Source organism: Botryllus schlosseri, chromosome 12 (genome assembly GCF_051294905.1).
Source record: "Botryllus schlosseri isolate E-star chromosome 12, Bs_hap1, whole genome shotgun sequence".
Classification (NCBI taxonomy): Eukaryota; Metazoa; Chordata; class Ascidiacea; order Stolidobranchia; family Styelidae; genus Botryllus; species Botryllus schlosseri.
This window is the reverse complement of record NC_137247.1, coordinates 10,971,722-10,997,257: the sequence shown is the minus strand read 5'-3', so window position 1 is coordinate 10,997,257 and position 25,536 is coordinate 10,971,722. Positions and strand designations below refer to the sequence as shown.

Here is a 25,536-nt window from a genome sequence, read left to right as displayed (position 1 = left end):
CCAAAAAAATCTTATTTTTGAATGTTTTCAAATCTTATTTTTGGAGAATCTCCAAAACATAAAACCCATTATCCATAAATAAACAGGTCTGGGCATGGTTGACTGCTATTCTATCATAGCATGCAATCCTTTCATTTCCCATCTGCTCAATAAATAATCAACTTTCGACAGTTCTGTGCGTCATTTATATTGACAAATTAGGCACGTAGACATTTAGACAATGGACGAGTTATTGACAATGTATTGGCCAGTTGCTAGAAACTAGCCAGTAATGCAGAGCTATCCGGGGCACAACTGGAAGTGAGGGGTTTGGTGCATGAGAACACCATGGAGACCAAAGTATAAACCCGGTTAAAATGAAAGATCTCCGGGTCGCCATGACCCTTTCATATCCAGCAAATGGGTTGGGTGTCACTGACAATTCTAGGCATTTCGTCATCAGATCTTGAAATAATGTCCATCCTTCCATGGTCCACGGCGTTGTGGTTGGTCAACATGGCACATCTGCACCTGAAAAATAAGAATACACACCATGACAGTTCTGTTAAAGCTAGTTGGCCCATGACCTGATAAAAGTAATTGTCATTCTCTTTGAGAAAATAGTGGCCATGTGCTCTTTGCATGTATGATAAATTATGAATCTCTTTTGTTGGGCATTTAAATTCAACCAAGCCGTACTTATTATCCGCGTAATCGTCAATCACTTTTCTGTCAGGACTGCACGCAAGCCATGGATAGGTTGGCGAAATAACAAGACCACAGGGTGAACATACAACATCTGAATGATCCATATATGCTTGTGCAGCTTCATTCTCTAACTGTAGCCCTCGCTTCATTGCACTTGTCATGACATGCTTGGACTTGAGAAGGTCGTTGGAAAGTTTATCGTGATCACCACGTCTTTTGCATATGCGGCCAAAGTTGGACGATGTCAATCTAAATTTTCGGAGGCGGTGCCACAAATCAGTATCACTTTGAAGTCTAGTATCCTTCTCGACCATATTAGCATCAAACGGTGTGACTTTCAGTGATACGTGCAGAATTTCTTGCTTAAGAGATGGGAGAGGAAGGTCAAAATTATCATGCAAATTTGTTAATCGTAAGTCGGGAAAATATTCAGAAATATCAACAGCGGATGGAGGTTGTTGGTATAAAAGGATGCTACCTTTCGGAACGTTACCAAATCTGGAAGGAACTAGTGGAACATCAATAGAAGGGTTTGGCAAAATGGTGAGAAGTTGTGGAAAGTAGGGTGAGAAATGTGACACGGAAAAATCTTGCCATTGGTTTATGTCACATGCCTTATACAGGGTGCTGTGAATTGCGGAAGCGGACTGGGAAATGGGATTTTTTACAACTATGTCTTGGATTGGCGGAAAAATAAACCCATCCAAACGAGGCCTGTGCCATGACTGTGGCTGTGATGTGCAGTAGGGTTGTTCAAAAAAAACTTTTTTTTCCAAATCTCACTCGCCTATTGACTAAATCGTCAGGTTGTCCAGGAAAACGATGCACACCAAATTTGACTCAATTCCAACCAGTAGAGGCCGTGCAATCTTGAATTGAAATTTTTAAATTATTAATAAAAATAAAAAAAATGAAAATTCTCAAATTTTTCTATCAACCCCATGAAATTGTTGAGCTGTCTTCAAAGACGATGCAAAACAAATTTGAGTCAATTCCGACTAGTAGAAGCGGAACTATTCGAGTTTTTCGTTGAAAATCCCCGGATCAAGGATAATCCGAGAATTATCAACGAAAAACTCGCATAACTCTGCTTCTACAAGTCGGAATTGACTCAAATTTGTTTTGCATCGTCTTTGAAGACAGCTCAACAATTTCATGGGGTTGACAGAAAAATTTGAGAATTTTAATTTTTTTATTTTTATTAATAATTTAAAAATTTCAATTCAAGATTGCACGGCCTTTACTGGTTGGAATTGAGTCAAATTTGGTGTGCATCGTTTTCTTGGACAACCTGACGATTTAGTCAATAGGCGAGTGAGATTTGGAAAAAAAGATTTTTTTGAACAACCCTAATGTGCAGCTCTTTGTTGGGGGGACTTTGGTGCATTTGAGGGTTGAAAAATGAGCGATTTGATAAAGTAATGCAAAAATATGGTTGCAGAATCCTTCACCAGCTGGACATGAACAGGAATAACTTAAAATTTTTTGACCTGCCTGTCTATTGATTGTCAATTTCAAATTGTGAAGAGGGCTGTTTCTCGACATGGTATGATAGCTCTTCGCCTGCACGTAGAAAATTGCAGTGTCGTGACATGCTGAAAACAAAAATAACTAAAAATTTGATTCAACATTATATAACATCACACTGCCTGCAAAGTGCTGTACATCGCTCAACACTGTGCAGATACCGAGATGATCAAACTCATTACTGATGCTACTCGCGAAGTCATTACTACTAGCCCTCAAGTAAAAATACGGAAAGGCAGGTGAGAGCCAACGACTGAACTGCTTGAAAATATCTACCAACTACCTATGCTGGTGTAAATTTCTACATACCTCCAAAATCTGTTATATAAGACTCAGCGAGTAATTTATATCCTTTATCTTTATTATTTCCACTGCCTCTCGATTCACTGGCAATCCTGTCTACGTCAGCAAAACTGAACGTGGCTAAACCCGTCAACAACTCAGAATATACTAGTTCCATACTCTCGGTTCGATTACTGTCTAAAATGTTCCTGCCATTTGTAACATTGGCAACAGTGCATTTTGGCAAAATGCAGTTCAACGGATAAGGATTCTCAAACAACTAGTGAAGAAATAGGGTCCTGATTTTGCTAGCAATGACATGAAATCAGTCATAAGGGCTGTAGCAATCACTAAGAACTCATACGCCCGCAGTAAAGCGTCGCCGGAAGGGTAGAATAATGAGATTGCCTTTGCTGACAAATCTAGCCTTATGGAGGCGAAATCATTCTGGCCAACCATCCACAAGGGGCGCTAAAGCGGTGAGAATCCTCCATTGGTTACATCCTGTGTCCTCTTGGCTATCTTTATCAATGGTATCATCACCAAGTAAATGTGCCGAGTATAAATTAGTCGTAGCCTACGCTTCACAGCTGTAATACAATGGATTCTTCGGCGATTGGACATTACTATCATTGCATTCAAGTTATTATTGATCTGTTCAAATAGTCGACGGTAAATCTAACGCTGATTTAATTTGTCTTTGGTAATGGCATATGATCAATAACCTATTTATCAGGAGTATACCCGAGATCCGGATTAGGCTGTACTGCTCCAATATCAGACCAATCTTTGTAAAATTGTAAAATTTCACCTATGATTGCGGCACGTCAAGTGTCCGCTAGCTGCAAAATTACAACGTTGATAGCTTTTACAATGTACTGATACATTTGTACTCTCGCATAGTGTCTGCAACTAATAATTTTTACAAACTATGCCAAGTACAGCAACAATTATATTCAAATATCTAAAAATGTTATTTTTACCGTGCCAGGCGTGAATTCACAATAGTAAATCACATTGTTACGATGTGTGTGGAATGTCAGTCTGTAAGGTCCCGTCAAATAAGGCATACTTTGAAATACATTAACACATTGAATTCCCCTATTATTGGTGCTGCGGCCCGCGGTGGCATCAAAAAGTAGGAAATTGGCCCGCGAGCACATTTGAGTTTGAGAACACTGGTATAGAGGACAGGCATATCTAGCTCTTCCTAGATATCCCTGGTTAAAGGGGCTGACATTTGTTGCATAACGCATGGTGTCATATTACATTACTGAAAAAATAGGTCCAGCCAGAAGTCAAAATAGTTATGCATGAAGTGATTGCAGTCTCGCGAGCGCATACGCGTTTCTACAAATACAGATGATGAGAGCGTTTATCCTTTCAAGGGAGCATAGTTTGTTTTTATCAGTGTGTCTTGAACTTTTTCAGACTCCTTACCAATGTTCCCTTTAATTTTTGACGAGTATGCGCACACTCACCAACTCACTGCGCAGACCCTTGGACAGCAGTGCGGAACGAATAAAATAAAGGTCATCACTTCGGATTTTTTTGTGCGCAACTTAGATTTTCTGTGCGCAGAGACCGTGTCAGCATTGCGCATTTGCGCACGTGCGCAGCTTAGAGGGAACATTGCTCCCTACCCGTGATGACGCTGAAAAAATCGCGCTGTGAAATTGAAAACGAAAACATTCATAAGAGCTGTGGGGGTGTTCGCACCAAAAAACGAATGGTAATAATAATACTATGGAAGGATAGTAACTGTTTTTGTAAACCGTGCTGTACTCATTGGGCTGAATTTGGACATGCGTTAGTCCGGCTCAGGTTTGTGCAGCATTTATCAGCGAACGCAGAAAGCCCCCATCTCATGGTGTCCGGAAAGGAGATTTGTTCTTCCAAAGTAATCAAATCAATTCCATATACATTAGCTGTACTTTTGCGGACATGTTTTTAGACCAACTTAACAGATTTCGAGGCTAAGGCAGTCGAATTCAACTCATCGAAATTTGCGAAGCATAGACTATACTAAAAATGTAATTGATAAAAGTATGGACTGGATTGGATTGATCCTCATTAGAAACGTCATAGGCATAGCCACACTGTCTTACCATTGGAAGAGCAACTTAAATTTCGGAGAAGTGCTTCTATTTATAACATATAGCCATACCGGCAAAAATGCTGAATCGCGAAACAAAGAAGTACTGATCGGTGTGTAATATATCAGTCTGTTCGGTCGGAAGATTTATTTGTAGACAAATTGAAATCTTAATTACGTATCTGACAGAGTCGGGTCTTACCGTTCAGGATAGCGGTTTTTGACATGGTGTAAATTTACCCCTTGTGATGATTTGATTTTATGGTGGAATGCAAATAATCTAAAACCACCACATAGCAAACAGCCAAACACTCAGTCGTGGCCTGCACGTTGTAATTACATTTTACTCAATTTTGACAGGTTGGGTAACGTCGGGTAATTTTAAAAGGCACGCCAACCAGCGTGTCGGGGCTCGCAGTTTTCGAAATGCTCTATAATAGATGACATGTCGTATGAAATAATTGCGATAAGAAGCATCATGAGTAAATGTTTTGGCGATGTGGGTTTGGTTTTATGTCAACACGTCGCTGGCGCTTGCTCATATGCGATAGGCGGGTTTGGGCCTGCAATATGTGAAAGAGCGCAGAGGAGAACCCTGAATCAGTATTCAGGAAAAACCATTTCGGTTTTGTGGTCGACCATTTATTATCCACAAGGCACATAGGCATTGGACACGGCTGGAACAAAAGTACTATTGCACGTCCCAAACACCGGATTAGGATGTTATGATGGCGGTGTCGTTGAAGACTGCTAATAGAACAGTTATGCCGCTACATAGCTCCTTATCCGGTATGCTGGAGTCAGTTAGACAGTACCTGTCCACCGCATGGACTCTAGACTCATCCCTGTCAACCCTGAATATATGGGCCATTATCTCAACCAGAATTCAAAATCTGAAGTCTTGATTATTATATTTTTTGAAGTACTGTACAGTTAACTGAATGAGTGTTTGTTTGCTTGCAGTATTCGTGGTGTTTGTCGACTATACTCGGCCGATATTGCTCATTAATTTTCGTAACTGCCGACTGCACGGCCCACCTTTAGGCATAGGTAGGTAAACCTCCAACACTTAAGTATCGGAATTCTGAAGTCGACCTCGGTCGGATTCGAACCAGCACCCATTGGTGTTGCAGCAGCGGATTTTACCACTGCGCTATCTCGCCACCCCGAGTATCTGTTTCTGAAGTTCTATATATAGTATCGCTATGGTAATTGGTTACTGATAGGGCTGGGCACAATGATTCGAGTACTCGAAACTGAATCGAATATTAATTTTAATGATTCGAGTCGAGTAGTAAAAGGCGATTTTTTCGAGTATACTGAAATTATACGTTCCTCGCAACTAAAGGTTAATTTACTAACGAGAATTATAGTTTTGATACTATTTTCCACTGAGGAAGCCTTGAAACTTTGATTGGCCTTGTCGCAGCATCCGAGACATAGTGCAAATCTACGAACGTTACTGGAAATAACACATTCCCGAAGTCATGATCATCCCACGTGCAAAAAAATCGGTATGGTCGAATACCAAAGTATCTTCATTGCGACGGATAACAGGCATTATGTTCTTTGTGGTGGCATAAAAGGTACATATTTGAACTTTTACACAATACATTCTGTTGTGACGTCATATTGAGTTATACTCGAATACTCGACTCGAAGCGAAATACGTGATTCAAAATCGAATCACGCAGGTGCTCGATTTTGCCCAGTCCTAGTTACTTATTTCCTCATCGTATTGTTGTAGCTGGCGTGTGCTTCGACCGCTGTTTAGTTATTTATTGTGTTCTGTTCTTCGTCTTCTGTTATCCTATATGGCATAGACTGCGTGGCCATGTTAAATTGTTCAAATGAATACACTTTAATACTTCACTGTTATCGAAGTGACGAGTAATCAGACTGGGGTCACATCGGCACCTCCAGGCAAAAGTGTTTATTTTTGACGAAGGAATAAACTGTATGTCTGTCTGTCTGTCTGTTTGTCTGTCTATCTGTCTGGCACGGTACCGACATTTACCGTCGATCATCATCCCCACCTACAGTCGATTACGAATACACGAAAAATTAGTCACGATTACGTTACGGTTACGATTACGGTTACGATAACGGTTACGTTAATTTTGCTTCTTACAACCCCAGCCTTAACACATATTGAAAGACAATGTACCTATTGTGATGAGAGACGAATTTTCTTATTAACTGTGATTTGATTTGCAAGCCACGTCGCAACATATCCATTTGGCAACTTTATAGCTGACGATTTCTTGCCCCCAATGATTTTCATTCCACCTACAACCCACGTGAAGAACAGTCAAGTCATAATGTGTGTCAGCATAGCCTCTAGGTATAGGAAGCGTCATGTTTTATTCGACGAATACAAAATTGAAAACTTTGTCTGCCGTACACACTCCTCGGCAACCAGCAACGTTCAAGCTGCATTTAACTAAGCATAACCAAACATGAATAATTTCGGTATAATTTGACATTAGGCATATTGGTGATGATTATCCTCCTGCGAGGTTGTATTGCTGATGATGACGTCATAAAAATATAAGTTACGTGGAAAGTTCAAATATGTACATTTTATGCGACTACAATGAATGCATTTAAGAAAGGATAACATAAAAGGAAGCGACAAAAATGAATGCTGAATGTGTCGGTAGGCGAGGTCGATATGTCAGATTGTGGTCCGGTAATCTTGAGGGCTGACTAGTATTGATTCAGGTGAAATAGCTTGTATTTCGATTTGAATGTGGACATGCTCGACGACTGTCGGATAGACGGCGAGATGCTGTTCCACACTACAGGCCAGGCGTACTTGATAGAGCGATGCGTTTTCTTGCGTTCCGTCCTGATCATATGGCAGTTGTTCTTCGAGGATATAGGGATTGCCCCATATCTGCCAGTGGTCGGTATAATTAGGACTATCTTTAATCCGCCCTTTTTTATCATATTATAGAGAGAGGTCGCTTATACTTCTTTTTAATAAGAGCGCGGGCAAAAAAGTTTGGGAAGCCTCTCTATAGGCTACTTATTGCTTATGGTCATGGTGAGTGGTCACGAATTTTCAGATTCCACGTCCTTTGTCGACATCTAGCGGAATATAATTTCAGCTTAGATTTTCCGAAGAAATGATACGCTTCTTGCAGCTCATCGTTAATTTATCATCTGAAATTATAGTTTCGACACTATTTTACACTGTGGAAGCCTTTGAAACCTCGATTGGTTGTACGCAGCATACGGAACAGGTATGGTAAAAAGCTACGCACATTATAGTAGTAATGACTTACGTATAAAGTCGTGATCAACCAACCCACGTCATTGTCAAAAAGTGCAATGAAATAGGTAAAGTAGAAAAAATACTAAATCATCTGTAATGGTATTATATTTTTGTGGTCACAGAAAAGATACATATTTGGACTTTTCAAGTCATTCATACCGTTATGACGTCGTGAAGAGTGGTGTTCGAATACTCGGCTCGACTAGAAGCCTACTCTTCTATACAAATCGAATTACTCAGGTGTTCGATTTTGCCCAGCTCATAGTAGCTAAGAAAGTATGCAAGTCGGGCTGTCATGTAACAGATGGCGGCTGCACTGCGCGACCTTTGCAGCCTCGTCAATTTTAGAACGCTGGACTATCGGAACCGACTCGGACGTTTGCTTTGTATACAGATCGACTTTAGGCTGCAGGACAATGTACATTTCATATTTCGTGAAGTAAGGCGTATATTGGAATAGGTTGACCCTTCTGTCTGTATCAATACTGGATAAATGGTTTACTACGTTTCCTCCTTGAATACTTTCATTATAGAATGTAAACGTGGAATGGCAACGACCGATTTTGCAGCTTCGTTCCGCTTCGCTGAAGCTTTACTCAGACTTATTTTACGGCAGCTACTGTAGGATTTCTGGCAATCCAAAGGTTGTCTTCCGGAGCTCAGAATTTAGGGAATCTGGTCTTGATCGAAAGCTACTGTCGCACTGATTCCGAAAATGTTAATGAAAAGATGATCAGGCACTGAACCGCTTAGAATTCGCCCTCCAAGTCTGAATTATCGGCATTGTCCGAACAATCGAATAGCCGCAATGGGTCATTGTTATGGTCATTGTTTTGCGGTCATCCGATTGTTCTGAACAATGCAGATTTTAGATGTTGAGGGTGATTTTTCATCTAAGTACGGAGCCTGACCATATTTTGATTGATATTTTCGAAATCAGTGCGACAGTAGCTTTCGATCAAAACCGGATTCAGTAAATTCTGAGCTCTGGTAGACTACTTTTGGATTGCCAGAAATTCTACAGTAGCCGCCGTAAAATAAGTCTGAGTAAAGCTTCAGCGAAGCGGAACGAAACTGCAAAATCGGTCGTTGCCATTCCACGTTTACATTCTATACTTTCATATTAGTGCTGCTCGCTGTTTTGTTGTCTATCTACTTGTGCGGGTCGGATCGACAAATTCTCTGGCTTCACTCCGATCCTGTTTTTTTAAAGCTCTGGTCCGGCTCCTAGACCGGATTCTAGAAATGACCGTGATCCTGTCCGAAAAACTCCTATAATAATTATCTACTCGCAGAATAGTATTGAATATTGATTGAAACGATGAAAACAGGAAATTAAAAACTCAAAGATCTAGCCCAACCCTTATCTAAAGTAATTATGCCCACTTGGATTTAGCATGTGGTTTATTTCGAAGAACGTTTCACTTTAACTGTTGATTCGAGGCTGTCGTCATCATTGGTTTTATTAGCAATTTTTTATTAGTTCAATACACCACAAAATGCGATACAATGAAAAGATAGGAAGGTGTCGAGGCGATTTGGAGTAGTCTATGGAATCAGACACCCACCTTGGCCTAGGCGTAGTAAAGAGGAGGCATGCACACTGAATGAAAAGTAAAGAAGATAGTATAGGAAAAACCAAGCAACGTGAAATGGGGTGGCATGTCATGGAAGGCGAGATCGATAGGTTAGCCGTGGTCCGGTAATCTTGAGGATGGACTAGTATTCATTTAGTAGTATTTGCTTGTATTTCGACTTAAATGCGGACATACTCGTCGACTGTCGGATAGGGCTGGGCAAAATGGAGTACCTGAGTGATTCGATTCTGAATCACGTATTACGCTTCGAGTAGAGTCGAGTATTCGAGTATCACTCATTATGACGTCACAACAGAACATACTTTGTCAAAATTAAAATATGTACCTTTCATGCCACCACAAATAACATGCTGTCTGTTATCCGTCACATTAAAGACACTCTGGTATTTTTTCGACCATAGCGATTTCATTGAATCTTCCTGTAAATGTTGTGGGATGATCGTGACTCGGAAATGCGTTATTTCCAATAACCTTCGTAGCTTTTTACTATGTCTCGTATGCTGCGGCACGGGCAATAAAGGTTTCAAGGCTTCCTCAGTGAAAAATAGTATCGAAACTACAGTTCTCGTTGGTATATAAAATTTCAGTGGCGAGGATCGTATCATTTCAGTACTCGTCAGTAATCGTCTTTTACTACTCGACTCGAATCATTAAAATTGATACTCGATTCAGATTCGAGTACTCAAATCATTGTGCCCAGACCTACTGTCGGATGACCGGCGGGATACTGTTCCACATCAGGTCCGGCATATTTGATGGAGCGATGATCTTTTCGGTCGATCATATGATATTTGGACGACGTGGACGTGCGTGTGTTGTACTTGTGCGCTTTTGATTCCGAGGTAAAAAGTCATTGAAATATTCGCGACAACGACCGCAGTGGAACTGATACATAAACTTGGCGATTTCTAGTTCTTCTTTGTTTAGGACACCGAATCTCTTCAGCAGCGACTTGTTGGATGGACTACCAGGCCCCTGTGGGGCCCTAGCTATGCTACTGAGTACCTTATGTTGGACTTTTTGCAGTGGCTCGAGTGCAGTCTTGCTGGCAGCCCCCCAACAGAGGATGCCATATTGTAACTTCGATTGGATCAAGGATTTAAAGAGTATCAGAAGAACCCAGACTGGCATCGAGCGTCTAAGGCTATAGAACAGGCCGCACTTCGGTAATAATTTAGTGTCTAGGGACTGAATATGACTCTTCCAGGACATGTCCGGGTCCAACAAAACCCCGAGATTTGTGACATTATCTGTGTTGGAAACGGGCTGACCAGCGATGTTAACGGTCAGGTAATTTTTTGAATTTACTGACAGCAGTTGGGATTTCGAGGCGTTTATGCAAAGGTTATTTTGGGCCGTCCACTCATGCACTTTGGGCATTTGATTACTAGCCAGGATTCCAGCTCTGCCGTCGAAGATGCGGAAGAGAGGAAGTGAGTATCATCAGCGAACAGTGTGGTGTTCAATGAGGAGGTTTCAAAATGTCGTTGACATATAAGGTGAATAGGACCGGACTGTCATATTCTTAGGAAAAAGTATACTGATCCAGCTACGATACGACTCCGGCCGTATCAGAAAAAGTTCTGATCAGTACGGGATCTATCTTGATTTGATATGTTATTGTATCATAAAAACCATATCCGCCTGATTGGGGCGTTAGCTAGGCTACTGTATAACATAAATCCCAACAGTTTGGTTACTTTACTATTTTTCGAAATTACAATGAAATGTTAGTCTTGGCTGTCTGAGTCTCTAGTCTTATCACTTGGTTCGAGTCATGCTCAATGACTCGAGTCAAAGTCGAGTCAATACACAGATTGACTCGACTCGAGTTGAGTCATTACGGTATTTTGAGAAAATGACTCGAGTTAAGTCGAGTAATCAGAAAATCGTGACCCGAATCATTACAACCTTGACCAGAACCTTCAGGGACTCACATACCATCCCTAGTTGCTATCTTCAAACGTGTCCGAGACTTCGATTAAATTCAATATATATATATATAATGAAACTGGAGACATGATCCAGTACTGAAATTTTATGGCGTGTATTTTTGCGATATTATTACTGGAGACGATCAATGAAATATTGAAATAACATACCGCCCGTATCAAGTGGAAGGACGTGTTTTTACTCAATTCAGTGTGATCTTAATCCGCAGGTGACAGGCGATGTTATTGTAAAAATAGAGCCAAATAATTTTTTGTTAGTAAATAGGAATCGGTTATGTAATATGAGTTATTTGGCATTGTAGGATCGGTGCATTCAAGTGTAGCAAGTATACCGTTATCTAAATCATACTTATTCGCAGTGGTGGGCAGACCAGCACGAGGATGTCAAAGCTTTGCGGTATGTAGTCCCAGATTAAAAAATAATAGCGCGTGTTTTCAACGGATAGGCTTACAGAAAAGCGATGACAGTGCCAATTCATATAGATATTTAGGAAATGGGGGTTATGGTATAATCCGCAGGACTAGGCCCTACCTACTTAAAACTGTATGTCTTGTTACTGTGTGACAGAATCATTTACCATTAGTTGTAGTTACGGTTGCATTTAAAACAAACGGTTTTTTAAAACACTTTGTTTAAAACATGTTTTAAACAGTGTTAAAAAAAAAGGCCCGTTTAAAAAATGTGTTTTTAAGCTGTAAAATTATGCCACAATTGTGTCGATACTTTACAAAAAGCATGTTGTATGAGCCTACGGACAAGTAACAGCCGATGTAACCGACGTACATCGATATGGGATGGTTGGAACCCTCAAAATAGCAATAGTACATATATTTCGTCAAAGGAGCTATTTTTACCCTATATGTACAATTGTCAATGTCAATCTACTATGACGTCACAATTGAATATTCGTGACGTCATGGCTTAAAAAAAGCATAAAAAACAATTGAAAACATGTTTTAAATTAGGACCATGTTTTAAACTTGTTTGGTTTTTGTTTTAAATGCAAACCTAGTTGTAGTTGTTGTTTTGTATTCATGGCGCGTCGACTGCATTGGGGATTTGACACCGGGCCTATATTCTTTTTCATGAATCTTGCATGAGCTGCCGATCTTTAGCACGTCCCACATTTGTTGTATGCTTTTTGTAAGACACCACTTAGACCACCGCATGGCGAGGAGATAAAGACAAACCATTTGTTTCTTCCGGAATCGCATTGAAAACTTTCTGGTTTTTCAGAAGCACAAACCATTCTGGGAAGATAGTAAGGATTATGTTGAACAGCAACCCAGTCAGGTATAGAGGGTCCTTTATATCTTAACATCGATAAATACCGGCAACGCGTCTCCACGATCTAATCTCAGTCTACCGTAAGCGTCATAAGGTCATTTGGTGCCTTGCACGAAGAGTTTTATCCATTACACGTTGGCAATTAGCATTGTTAGTCTTAAGTCGGTCGGTCTAATAGCGCACATCTACAGCAAATACAACACATTCTTTAAATTGAAATTCCACGAAAGAGTCATGCTGCGACATCACAATTTCAATCTATATAGCCATTGGTAGGTACGGTGCTGAGCTTAAGATACGTATGGTGCGGCAATTCGAAGACACGATATTATTTCAGTCGAGTTATACTTGCACTAATAGTGTGGTAGGTAGGGAATTTTCAGCGGATCACGATATCTTTGTCTCTTTCCGCTGTGCTCTACCGCAACATGAACACAACGACTAATACGGGGCTGGATTATGTCCTAACACAGCCGCCTGGTGGATACGTCAAATCTCACCCCGCTTCGCAAGATGCTCAGGTACGTTGCACGTTGTAAAAAAGACAAGAAAGGGACGTGAAAGGTATAGGATCGTGAATTTCGAACTGTGTCGACATGTCCGCAACGGGGAAATTGCTGTGCCTTGATACCGCGATGCAATTTCAGGTTGCTATCACTGTGTTCGTGGTGATACTAGCGATGTGGAGTACATTTGGGAATGCCCTGACGATGCTAGCAATTGGGATGAACAAAGATATGCGCAGGAATAGCAACTACTTCATCTTCAGTTTGGCTTTTTCTGACTTAATTTCAGGGATGATCGCGTCTCCATTATGGTTGTACCGAAAGTAAGTTGATATCCGTTTTGGTACGCTTCTCAAACTGGATAATAACCATGTTCGTGTCGCTAAAGCACCCATTCGTTCTATTAATCGCTATCTGCAAGATTGACAAGATCGATATCATTCTTTTACACTGGTCATTGCCATACGTTGACTTTCTCCTAAATGCGGATGCTTTGCCTTCAGAACTTGGGGCTATCATAAATGGCTTTGGGGTGATTTTCTGTGCAAGTTGTTCTGGTCTGCGGATGTGTCTACAACGTATTGCACGGCGCTGCATGTTGCTTCCTTCGCAATATGGAGATACATCGGAATAAGATGGCCTCTTGCTTTCTTGAAAGTGTGCAAAAGGTGCGCACATACCCGATTTGATTCCTGAACTTGATACGCCATAAAATGAAAATCACAAAAGATTCTAATGAATGTTAAAATCGTAATGCCATCCTAACTTAACTCTTAATAGTTTATAAATGTAAAGAGGCGTATGCGATATGACATGGTTCGACATCGGTATTGTGGATTTCCGATTCTTCGCTACAGTTTGACAAAGCCACTTTGATTTCAGCGGTGTATGTTTGAATTTGCCTTCGATCACTTTGACTGTGAATGCGTATTACTAATACGAATATGGAATAATACCAGAATTGTAATAATGGATGGCATAATAAATGGCACCATTTGCTCGGAATAAGTTCAATATAAACACAGTGAAGCTTCAAATTGAAAATAGATGAAATTTCAGGACTGTCCTCGTTTGGATACTGTCGTTGTGGATAGTCACGGTGACCTTCGTCGGAACTGTGTACTGGTCCTATTTTCAAGTTGAAGACCGGAATGACGTCGACATTGATATGATGAGATGGCCGTCATGCTCATTGATAACGACGGAAGATAGGTGCGGTTAGTGGAATTGTAAGCTATTGAATTCATAAAGCCGACGAATGTGCTTACTACAAGATTCGCGCAATATGATGTATCCGACACTCAATATATTATGGTTACCAATTACCATAAATTCTCCTTTAGGAGGATTTGTCCTCCTTTTTCAGGTTTTAGAAAAATGTTCTCCGAGGACGCCTAATTGTCCTCCTTTTTGGCAACTCGTTCTCCTTTACAGCTTTTAGAGCTAAGATAATGGATAGATTCGAGTGAAAATGGGCATAAATGACGCTACATAGGAAATTCGTGGTTCGATCAACTAACTTTTCTGAATTGGTAAAAGTGTCCTACTTTCCCGATTCCAAAATATGGTAAACCTACAATATAATTATATGTCATTTGATTCGATTGGAGATTTCAAGAGGGTCTTGCGCCCGATTGAAAAGAAACAAGTACCTTTTGACTTCATGTTTTTGATAGCACGAAGTAAACTCATCGCTAATACCCGTTTCAATATACATTGAAATTACGAGTTGTGATTTTCGGTTCGAAATGCCCTTCTCACAAAGAATCGTTGATATTCCCAAATGAGAGGTAAATTGATTTTTGCAATGAAATGCCCCCAGGGCCAGCATTGTGACTTGGCATATAGAAAAAGAATATAGAATTTTACCCTGCTGTACATGGCGACATCAATCCTGTCAAGCATATCATTTACAGTATGGAACGTATCCGCACATTGTACACGATCTCTTCAAGTGTCTTCATGCTGTTTCCTATGGCCGTTCTATTCTCCATGTCCTTTCTTATAGCCAGAGAAATTCTCACAAAGAGAGTGATTAAATCGCATAATAAAAGAGGAAAGGGTGAGTGAACATGAAATCAAATTAATTTGCAACAGTCCGTTGATATATATAATCATAATGAGACATATTTTTCATGATGACAGAAAAGCGCGCCATCGCACAATTGGCGTTGATATCGTCGTCGTTCCTGCTGGGGTACATACCAAACCTTGCTTATGTGATGTGGACCACACGAGTTGTTGCTGCTGATTACAGGTATCTATATTCTATAATCGGTAACGTATACACTATACATGTTCAATGCTCAGACTTGATATTCTCCATATCATACAGACGATGTGTAAGATCCAGAGTGTTCCTAAATGTGTTTAGTGCACTCTTAGAGAAAATAAAACACTTTTTACCAGCCCAAAAGACAATACACATAAATGAATTTACTCCACCCCCGGACATATTTTCATATGAAATGGTGTTGTTGGATCATTTGCAGCAGCTAGAACGAACTAGAAACTGCTGTATACCTGATTTGCACCCCCATGACGAAAGTCGATGAATATGCGATTTTCGTTTGCAGTGTGCACAGTGCACCACTATGAGGAATGTGTCTATACTGGGATGCACCCGGTACTACAGAAGACCTGGCTTGTTACCAGGGATCGCAGTAGTGGTTGCTCAATGTTTTTTCTAATCAATGGTCTTTTACATAACAGCATCACTTTACGGGCCCCTAAAACACCCATCCAATTAGTCAGCGGTTCTTAAAGTATGGGTCGCGAATACTATAAATTTGGGCCGCGACCGCACCAGAGCTATTATTTATACTGCACCAAATATTCTCTGAATGTCCTGCACAATATTCTTCGAGTTTCGCACGATCTTCTTTGGGTGCTTTGGCCGTTTCCAATCCCACTGTGCTCGGTGCCATAGCTAATAACTGCACCAAAGTTATCTGTTTCGTCATTACGACTTGTTCATAAAGAGTGTGCAGTGTGCACGCACATGTATCACACAAGTCGCTTTGTGTCATTTTAAGGTTGGTCTGAATCTGAGTTTGTCTGGAAACCTCAAAAATTGTCGCTACTCAAAATGTATTTGAATCCCTCACACATAACTGGTCACACTAAAATAAAATACAGGACTATATAGGCGCCGGTCATATCGGCGTCTGGAAATAGCAATACCGAAGGTTTTAACCAACATGCGGCTGTCATTTTAATCTACGGTTTATAGCGGCTGCCGGCAGAGAGCTTACTGGAGTCGCATGTTGCCCGAAACCTATGCCTTGATGCGTCCTCGCCCGAATATCACCACCCAAGATGACGAGAACGCCCAAAATGAATGATGTCCCATAAAACTGCCCTGTGTACTACAAATGGTTATCTGCATCTTGACGATTTCATGGATGTCGGTGAAAACGTAGCATGTATATACTAGCGTTAGCAACGCATTTCTTTCCATATGTCTGAGGTTTGGGTCGCGAGATGGGAATAAGACTCAGATTTGGGTCGCGGTCGAAAAAGCTTGAGAACTACTGCTATAAAGTAATAATTTCCCATACTATGAGATATTTATTTATAAGAATTTGTAGCATTTGGAAGCAATATTGTGTGATTTAATTTTACCATAAAATTGCGAAATTATAGAATGGGTCATTCACGGTACCGCATGGTAAATAGTTATACCATAGTGTCCTATATGGTGTCGACACAAGCAAATCTCACGCCTCAGTGAAGTTGTATCACGTCACAATTTCCATTTGGCTACAGGCCATTTGAAGGTCATTTTTGACCGGCTTGCCGAGCATTAAATTTGGTAAAACGGATATCAATCGAAAGCTGACTCTGCACTGATTACGAAAATATAAATTTTATTCCGCTCGCGTTCCTGGAACCCCGACAATCAGCCTCGAATTTTTCATTGTTATGGAGATTGGCATTGGGACGGAACAATGCTGTCTAGATCTTTTTCTCTTGAGCTACTCTCTCGTTTCGCTAGACAGCATTGTTGCGTCCCAATGCCAATCTCCATAACAATGAAAAATTCGAGGCTGATTGTGTGAGTTCCAAGGGCCACGAGCGGAATAAAATTTATATTTTCGTAATCAGTGCAGAGTCAGCTTTCGATTGATATCCGCTTTACCAAAATTAATGCTCGGCAAGCCGGCCAAAAAGGACCGTCAAATTGCCTGTAGCCAAATGGAAATTGTGACGTGATACAATTTCACTGAGGCGTGAGATTTGCTTGTGTCGACACCATATAGGACACTATGGTTATACGCGAAGACATTATATGATATAAATTTGATACAACCCTACAGTAACTAGAATGTTGTTATGACATAATGCCACAATAATACCCATGCAGCTGTATAGACAATTTTGATCGCTCAATAGTACACGCAACGGTTTCGCCACATTTTGTCACGATAATCTGATTTGGTGTTTGAAAACTGGCAAACGGATGAGCTTGAACATGGAGCCTGATCAAACATTTAAACACATGCCGTTAACAACGTACAACGGCACGGGTGTTACGTAAGTTCTGAAGTAAACACACAAAGAATGAGCGACGAGCACCGACTAAACCTATCAGGACAATGTTATTGGTCATTGTTTGGTTTTAGGTTTGGTTCGGATATATAATATTGAAAATTACTTGTAGGATTGGGCCAGGCTTTACCGAATTATATGAGGATGTCGTTTAGCTCAAAAGGTCCCATAGCTCAACTGTGAGATTCTGGTCGTGATCCCATACAAATAGGCGAAGTTCGATCAAGTTGGATCACTACTCAATTGGTTGAAATCCATTTCCGCAACGCACGCCTTCTCAACCAATTACGTTAATTTTCAGGTTGGACTATTGGGTTAATGTCGGATGTTACTTTGCACTGCGACTCTCCGAGTGCTTGAACCCGATCGTGTACAACATTTCATCGAAGGGCATGAGGATTTCGTCTAAAAGAGTTGTATTGTCGATGCGGTAAGAGCTCGCTTAACAGGCTCGCTTGGATCGCAGAAGCGTAATGCGTATATATTCTCACAGCGAGCGCTGGCAATCAATATGGATCGGTTCGTCTCCTCGTACAGATGACTAAACTTCACTCTGTATGCAGTCTGCACATACTCAAGACGAAACAATCACTTATGATGTACACATTCTTAAGTCATCTTCGACGGTATAATATATTTTTTATTCGGAAGTGGTCTCAGCAATCATTACTAGCAGGTAATAAGGCCCGATCAGAATAGTCGAACGGAGACTGTTATGGTGGTGACGTGTGTACTGTGCAGATGGTGTACTCATGATCAGGTTGATTTTCGGAATCGCAACCCTGTCCTGCTAAAATGCCAATTCTATCTTTTATATTTATAAGCTCATTTGTAATTTAGCAATGGTTATCACGATGTCGCGTTTCGACCGAAAAACACTGTATTCATGGCCTTTCATGTTCTGATTCCAGCTTCGGGGGGTGAGTCAAGGGCAAACATTTGTTGGATAATTATGCCTGTCCGAAAAACTATCGAGACAACAGATTTCGCGTCGTCGGGAGAGGCCGTTTACACTTTCTTTTGCGTGCCTTCAAGTCGACTTTTTCAAAATATGCCAACCTATAGTTTATACCAACAGAAGGAGTTCGTGTACCAGTACATTGAACTTAAATGAGCGATCTCTTCGTCTCGATCATTCGAAATTTTATGTCGATGACGTCGTATTTGGTGATACGAGCGTTGATGAACAATGTTTTTTCCAATCATCATTTAAAATAGTTGCTGACGATTAACCCTGACATGTGTCCGCCGAAAATAGTTGGGTTTATTTAAACATGAATGTACTATCAAATTTTATATTGTAATTCTGTACCTCAAAGAATCTCATCAACAGTCCCACCTCGACCTGTAATGCTCTACGTTTCTCTTCTCGTTTGAAACCGTGTATTGTATACTCCCACCATCGGGTTTTTCCCTGGGCCTTTTTTTTTTATAAAGAGTATAACAAGTGACACAGAAGAGGAGCATAGATAAATATCCGATATTTCAAGACGTGCAACTGGCGAGATCCACAAACGCATGCCCTGCGTTGGTAACGTTGGGTCTAAGCATTACGCCAGCTGCGCCGCTGTAAGCAGCTGAGTAGGCAGTGCAAGTACGCAAAATCTTCCTAGGTATCACTCCGAAAAAGAAGAGGCGTATAGGTGCCCAAACTATCGTGTGTGTGTGTGTGGGGGGGGGGTAATTGATAAACTCAAGGGAACTACTGAGTGTTTGTTTTATGCAGGGCCATCACTATACTCTGTCAGCGCCCCCCCCCCTAGAACGATGGTATTGGGCACACACATATATGGTGTTCAATACAACTTCATTTTGGCTTGGAGCCGCTGGTTGGAAACCAATGTTCTCAAGGCCAAGTTGCGCGTCTGATTGAAAGACGACTCCAAGTTGTTTCGACTCGTTTCTTTTCATTTAACGATTCTAATCGCAATCTTGTACGCATGCAGGGTTGTATTTAAAACAAAAAGTGTTTTAAAACACTTTGTTTAGAACATGTTTTAGACAGTGTTTTAAACAAATGCCTCTAATTTTTTTTCAAACGTTGCCTAAATTTGCCGTGTTGTGTAAATACGTCCGAAAAACCATGTATAGTATGAGCTTTGGACCCAAACTAGTCGACGTATATACGATGTGGGAGGCTGGAACCATCGAAATCGTAGTCGGTTCAAAAGTTTTTGCACTAGATATAGATCATTGGTACGGGATGGGTGTTCTGATGATGATGACCGCAGACCGTACAAATGCTGCATAACGATGTAGTCCTGGATAAAAATATTTTTGATCTGTTTATGACAGTAATCGGAAGCCATTTTCGCCGAAGGAGCATATATTTACCCAATATTTTCAATTGTCAATGATAATCCACTGTGACGTCACAATTAAATATTCGTGACGTCATGACTAAAACAAAAAACTATAAAAACATGTTTTAAACAAGGGCCTTGTTTTAAACATGTTTGTTATAAATAGATTTTTATTTTTTAAATGCAACCCCAGTGGTATCACACGGTACCGACTGCTCAGTGCTGCATAGGAGCCGACTACTGTAATTCGTTTTTTTCGTTCTGTGAATTATGATCGTTCAAAGTTGCTTTTGCCTGTGCTTGGAAGAACGTGTCATACTTTCATGGAGTTGATCGTAGCTAAATTTTAGTTCAAGTACAAACCTAAGACAGAAATTATGAACACCAATAAGTCTTTTCCTCGTTTCCCCGAAAGGTCGCTCTACAAGCATGTGAGTGATTACTATATATTTTCAGTACTGATAACCTTTACGGAAGGTCACGAAATGGCAGCATGGTGCAACAAAATAACTAACTATAATGGGCCTGGGCGAAGGTAGCTAACGAAACCCTTATTATATTAATACTCTTATTCATTGGGCGATAACATTCGGCATTTAGATGCACATGATTTGTAATTACGTGCATTAAATTTGCAAAGACGCCATTTCCATCCAGTAGCTAGATTCATTCATTAACTTGAAAGGATTTTGCAGAAAACGAACACAAACTAATTTTCATTACATTAATACTCGCGAGTTTAGTGAGTAGTACGTCGATATAAATACCGACTCTTTCGTGGATTGCGTAATATACACCAAACTTAGTTCGCTGTGCATGGAAGAGAGCATTCGCAATCAAGCTTATCATATGTCACGGTACCATGGTCATGGTCAGTTTATCGATTTGTGCGATACGATGAGAGCCCTCTGTTCATTCGACACATGTATTTGTAATTGAAATATCCTTCTCGTCCTTGCACTCAACAAAAAGTACACATCAGCTAATACGATAGTCTCATTTTCATAGGAAGTTTGAAAGAATTCCCATTGATCCTAAGATATTTTTAAATATTGTTGTTGCATTTGTCTCATCATCGGGCGTATTGCTCTAGTTTGATTCCATCAATACATGTATTTTGTATATTCAACTTACACATCGTGTATTGTATGCTACTATGTTCAGTGCATTGTATACCGGAGCCTATCGTAGGCCCCGTGTATACTTTGATTGAGGGGCACAAGTCATAAAATTCACAGAATTAACGTGGCGCACAATTTTCAGAAATAATCTATCGATACCTTGCTGCCCCTACTCATTTATCTTATACATACCACAAGATAAATACAACTTAACCCCAGTATTGTTTAATTGATCGACAGTGCATTGTCAGGACTCTCCTTACTATGCTGTTGTACAATGTACACTTTCCATTTGTGGATTATGTTGCACTCTCGCGCACAAGCATTTACAATTGATCACGATAACCGACAGCGAATACAAGTTTGGACGCGCTAATATAGTCAGTAAATAACGTCAACCAGAGAAACCATGAATTAATAGAACGTCATCTCTTGCCTCATATATTGTAGCTGATATGACTCGAGACAGGTTCCCACAATGACACAGGCTCATGACCACCCGAATGTCGTGATTGCGTTGTGTCAAATTTGCTTTCTTGAGACATTATTTATGAGAAAGTAATAACTAAAAAGAATCTCAAATTTGGCTGGATATGTTACGGATAAGATAGGCCCACAGATTTCCCGATTTACTGCTTTGCGGTCCGGATGCGGCTCGCAGCAGGCCGTATATGTGTGTCCTTTTCAATATCCATCAAATTTATATACAATCGTTTATCTGTGGCTAATGATGGCTGGTATACTGCCCATAAAACTTGTGACACACACACACGAAATCATGATAAATACGAAGGTGATGTGAATGGGGTGTGGTGATGATTAATGTAGAAATGTGTAACGTTTTAGTTATGTTATATGTTGGAAGATTTCATGATGGTAAGCTTGGGTAAAATATTTTTTATGGCTAACCATGGCCTACAGCTGACTAACGCAAAATGTTTCTTTGATTCACTTTGACAACGGCAAGGAACCATTCAAAGCGTGTATTGAACTGTAAGGTAATTAATTTCCCTGTTTGTATAAGCCGACATCGTTATTACGTCATTTACACGGAATTTTTCTACAAATTTTCATAATCTCTGAAGTCAACTTCCGGTGTGCATGTTGCAATGATAACATACTCGAGGAAGTTCATTATTAATATCGTACGGCAATAGGATATCATGAACCGCATTCGAAAGGCATAGAATCTAGATACTCTACATCTCACATATTTAGTTTGAACACATGTACAAACTATGGGACATGTGATCTCAGCAATAAAAATGTGTTAAGTAGGGCTATGGATTATATTGGAACAACATTTCCGTCTCTTAGTGACAGTCAACTGGGGTTCAAACCTGAAAATGGTCACGCAAAGCGCTGTAGGCCATGGTCCAGAACTAAGAAATCAATGCAGTTGGCGCGTGACTGGCAGTATTCTCCTCGTGACCACAAAATTAAATCCCAGCGAACAATATATTCATATTGTCAAATTTATTCCACTCAAAAGTTTTCGACTGACTCTCATCAGGAGCGAACGTCAGTGAATGTGGTTAACCGAATTCTAAATATGAAGAAATAGAAAATATAAACAAAAATATAAATAGAACTTATTGTCGGAGTAACTATTGCATGTAAGCTGCTATTATTACTACTGCTACTACTATTATTGGTGTGGTGAGTTTCAAGTGACGCATGTCGTCTTTTTCGGCATTGTGCGCTGCGGACAATATTGTTTTTTCTAGGTCCTCCTTTCTATGCTGTGTGCAGTGATTGAAAATAATTTCAACATATTCTTGTTACACGAAATGATAATTTCAGCGACCGGGGTAAATAATTGCGGCAGAGCCAGTAGATTAGTCAGTGTAAGCGGTATTGTTGTGTGTCATGCAAGCGTCGGCAAGGAATGTCCGGTGAAAGTCATATTACAACAGTATAAATCCAACTGCTTGGGGACATACCACACTTAACATAGTGAGGAATCAGCGAAACCTATCTTTAATAGGTCTGCCACAAGTCTGCAGTGCCAAGTTTGGAGGCGAAACAAGATCCGTTCAAACAGGCGATTTGGATAGGCTTCTGGCACCGCTGTCGATATCGATGGTTGGAGCGTCGGTCGTGGGATCCTCTCTCCTCCTCTACTCAAATTTTCATTTGTCTCGCCAGAGCAGGAGAATGATCGCTTTCGCCTCGGATAATGTTACAGTTGAGATATCGATACTTGGTTCCGGCAATTGCCTTGATGCCGCACATGCTAGTAGGTCTGCCTTTTCGTTGCCATCTGTTATGAAATGGCCTAATATCATCCAAGGGGTTTATCTGTGAAAGAATATCAAATGCGAGTGAGATTGTCTTATGTAGCTGACGAATTTGTGGGTCTGAAAAGGTTCCCAGAGCCGCAAGGCAGTGGGGAACGATCACATAACGTCGATTCGTGGAAATGCGGTTTTACAATATCTAGGTCATCGCGGAAGCGATAGAACTTTTAATGTAAACTGCTAAATTTCCATAAAGAGAAGTCATTTGGGCCGAGAAAGTGCCCGCAGTTTATATTCATCTTCTATGGACTGACGCAGTTTTAAGGAGGTTTGAAAGGCAAATCAAATCATCCGTGCGTCTTTGTTTTAACTTCTGCTACGCCCTTTCAGAGACCAGTTTGAAATGCGAACCAGCAGAACGGGCACATTTCGACTACTGATCGCGCCTGATTGCGTGCAGTTCGTTTTTGCCAGTCAAAGCCGAGAGTCAAACGCCAGTCAAAGCCAAGACTGGCGTTTCATCACTCATCATGTATCATAACTATGAGTTTAGTGTGTGTCTGGACCTCCAGCTTAATCCGTGAGACTAACTGGGTTACCGGTTAGGCAACATTGCATTAATCATTTTTCGTCAGCCGAGAAGATGAATTTTCGAAAATAACCAGTATTCAACTTCAAATCAACCTAATGGAACTACTTTTTAAATTGATATTCGACCTCGTCACAGGAAAGTTGGATTATTGCATCATTATTAGTTGTCGGATAGTGATGGCAGCGTAAGCTAAATAATGCGTAATACCACCCAACTAAATGGAAATGCTGGATTAAGACAGACAGACAGAAGTGTTTTCAACAAGAATCGCAATCAAAATCAGGAATCGGGGTACCATACTCTTCATTTTATAATCCAGACAACAGTATATTTGATATTAATCGAGATAGTTTATCCGATGACCTGTCGTATGTTTATGCGTTTATGATGAATATCAAGTTCTATCATTAATGAAGTGCTGTGATTACTACGATGGTACGTCTCGAATGAGGTCGATTATATCCAATTGAAGTATGGTGTCAATCTGCACTCCTTACCTGAGTATAAGTAATTACAGCATGTATGTCAGTGCTTGGTTTCGGAGATGATGGAAATTTGCAGGAATATTCCGTTTATATGACGTAATTAACGTGTCGACCGGTACAGAGAGGGGGATTGGTTGCTAGATAGGCCTATACCCGATTTGATTGGTTTCGTACCATTGCTAAAATGCATCAACAAATACTTCACTATTACGCATTACACACCCTTACATCAATTTTGTTCATGCTTAACATAATAAAATGTGCCAACATATACAATGGACTAGTTAACGCATTTCACGTTAATCATATTCGTATGAAAATCACGATTTAGTGCGTGTGTCCCATATTTTTAGACAACGCTGTCATCAATATGCACATCTAAATGATTAGTTACAAATCCGCTAGGTATTGAAAAGGACACATAGGCAGCGATACGTTTTATCCGACTTAATCTTGTTCTATTGCAGACCCTGAATATATATACCCCTCAGTAACATAACATAATTAGCTTATGTGTAGTCATGGATTGAATAAATGTGCTCATAAGCCATAACGTCGGAGGCTTCTCCTTTTTTAACCTACCATTTTTGGTAGTAAAATGCCATGTGATTTCACACTATTCACACTATATTTGCCATTGCCAATAATGGTGGGGTATTGCCATACGATCGATCTATACCAGGGATGTCACATATACGGCCCGCAGGTCGCATCCGGCTTGTCAGACGATTTAATCCGGCCCGCGAAGCAATTTTGAGCAAATGCGAAAGTCCTGGTATCATCCAGCACATTTCTAACAAAATTGAGATTTTAAGTAAGAAGTACTTCCAGTAAATCTTTTTCCAAGGCAGCAAATGTCGAACATATTCATAGGCTACATTATAACCATCCGACAACGGTGTTGCGGTTTCACTCTAGGCACCATTAGGAGCATGTCAATGACATTTGTCACAGAGGCGATAACACCAATATGAAACCGTTGTATGTAGCATGCATGGACAATATACTAGTTACACGAAGAATACAATT

At 40.4% G+C, this 25,536-nt stretch overlaps 1 protein-coding gene across 1 annotated transcript; it reads left to right on the top strand.

Annotated features, from left to right (window-relative positions):
- Nucleotides 1–11,537: 11,537 nt before the first annotated feature.
- Nucleotides 11,538–18,416, top strand: LOC145451689 (growth hormone secretagogue receptor type 1-like). Its single transcript, XM_080329901.1, has 8 exons — nt 11,538–13,230; nt 13,357–13,538; nt 13,719–13,883; nt 14,275–14,427; nt 15,132–15,277; nt 15,361–15,472; nt 18,068–18,196; nt 18,260–18,416. The coding sequence occupies exons 1-8, from the start codon at nt 13,138–13,140 to the stop codon at nt 18,309–18,311; spliced, it is 1,032 nt and encodes a 343-aa protein (XP_080186027.1). The 5' UTR covers nt 11,538–13,137; the 3' UTR covers nt 18,312–18,416.
- Nucleotides 18,417–25,536: the final 7,120 nt, after the last annotated feature.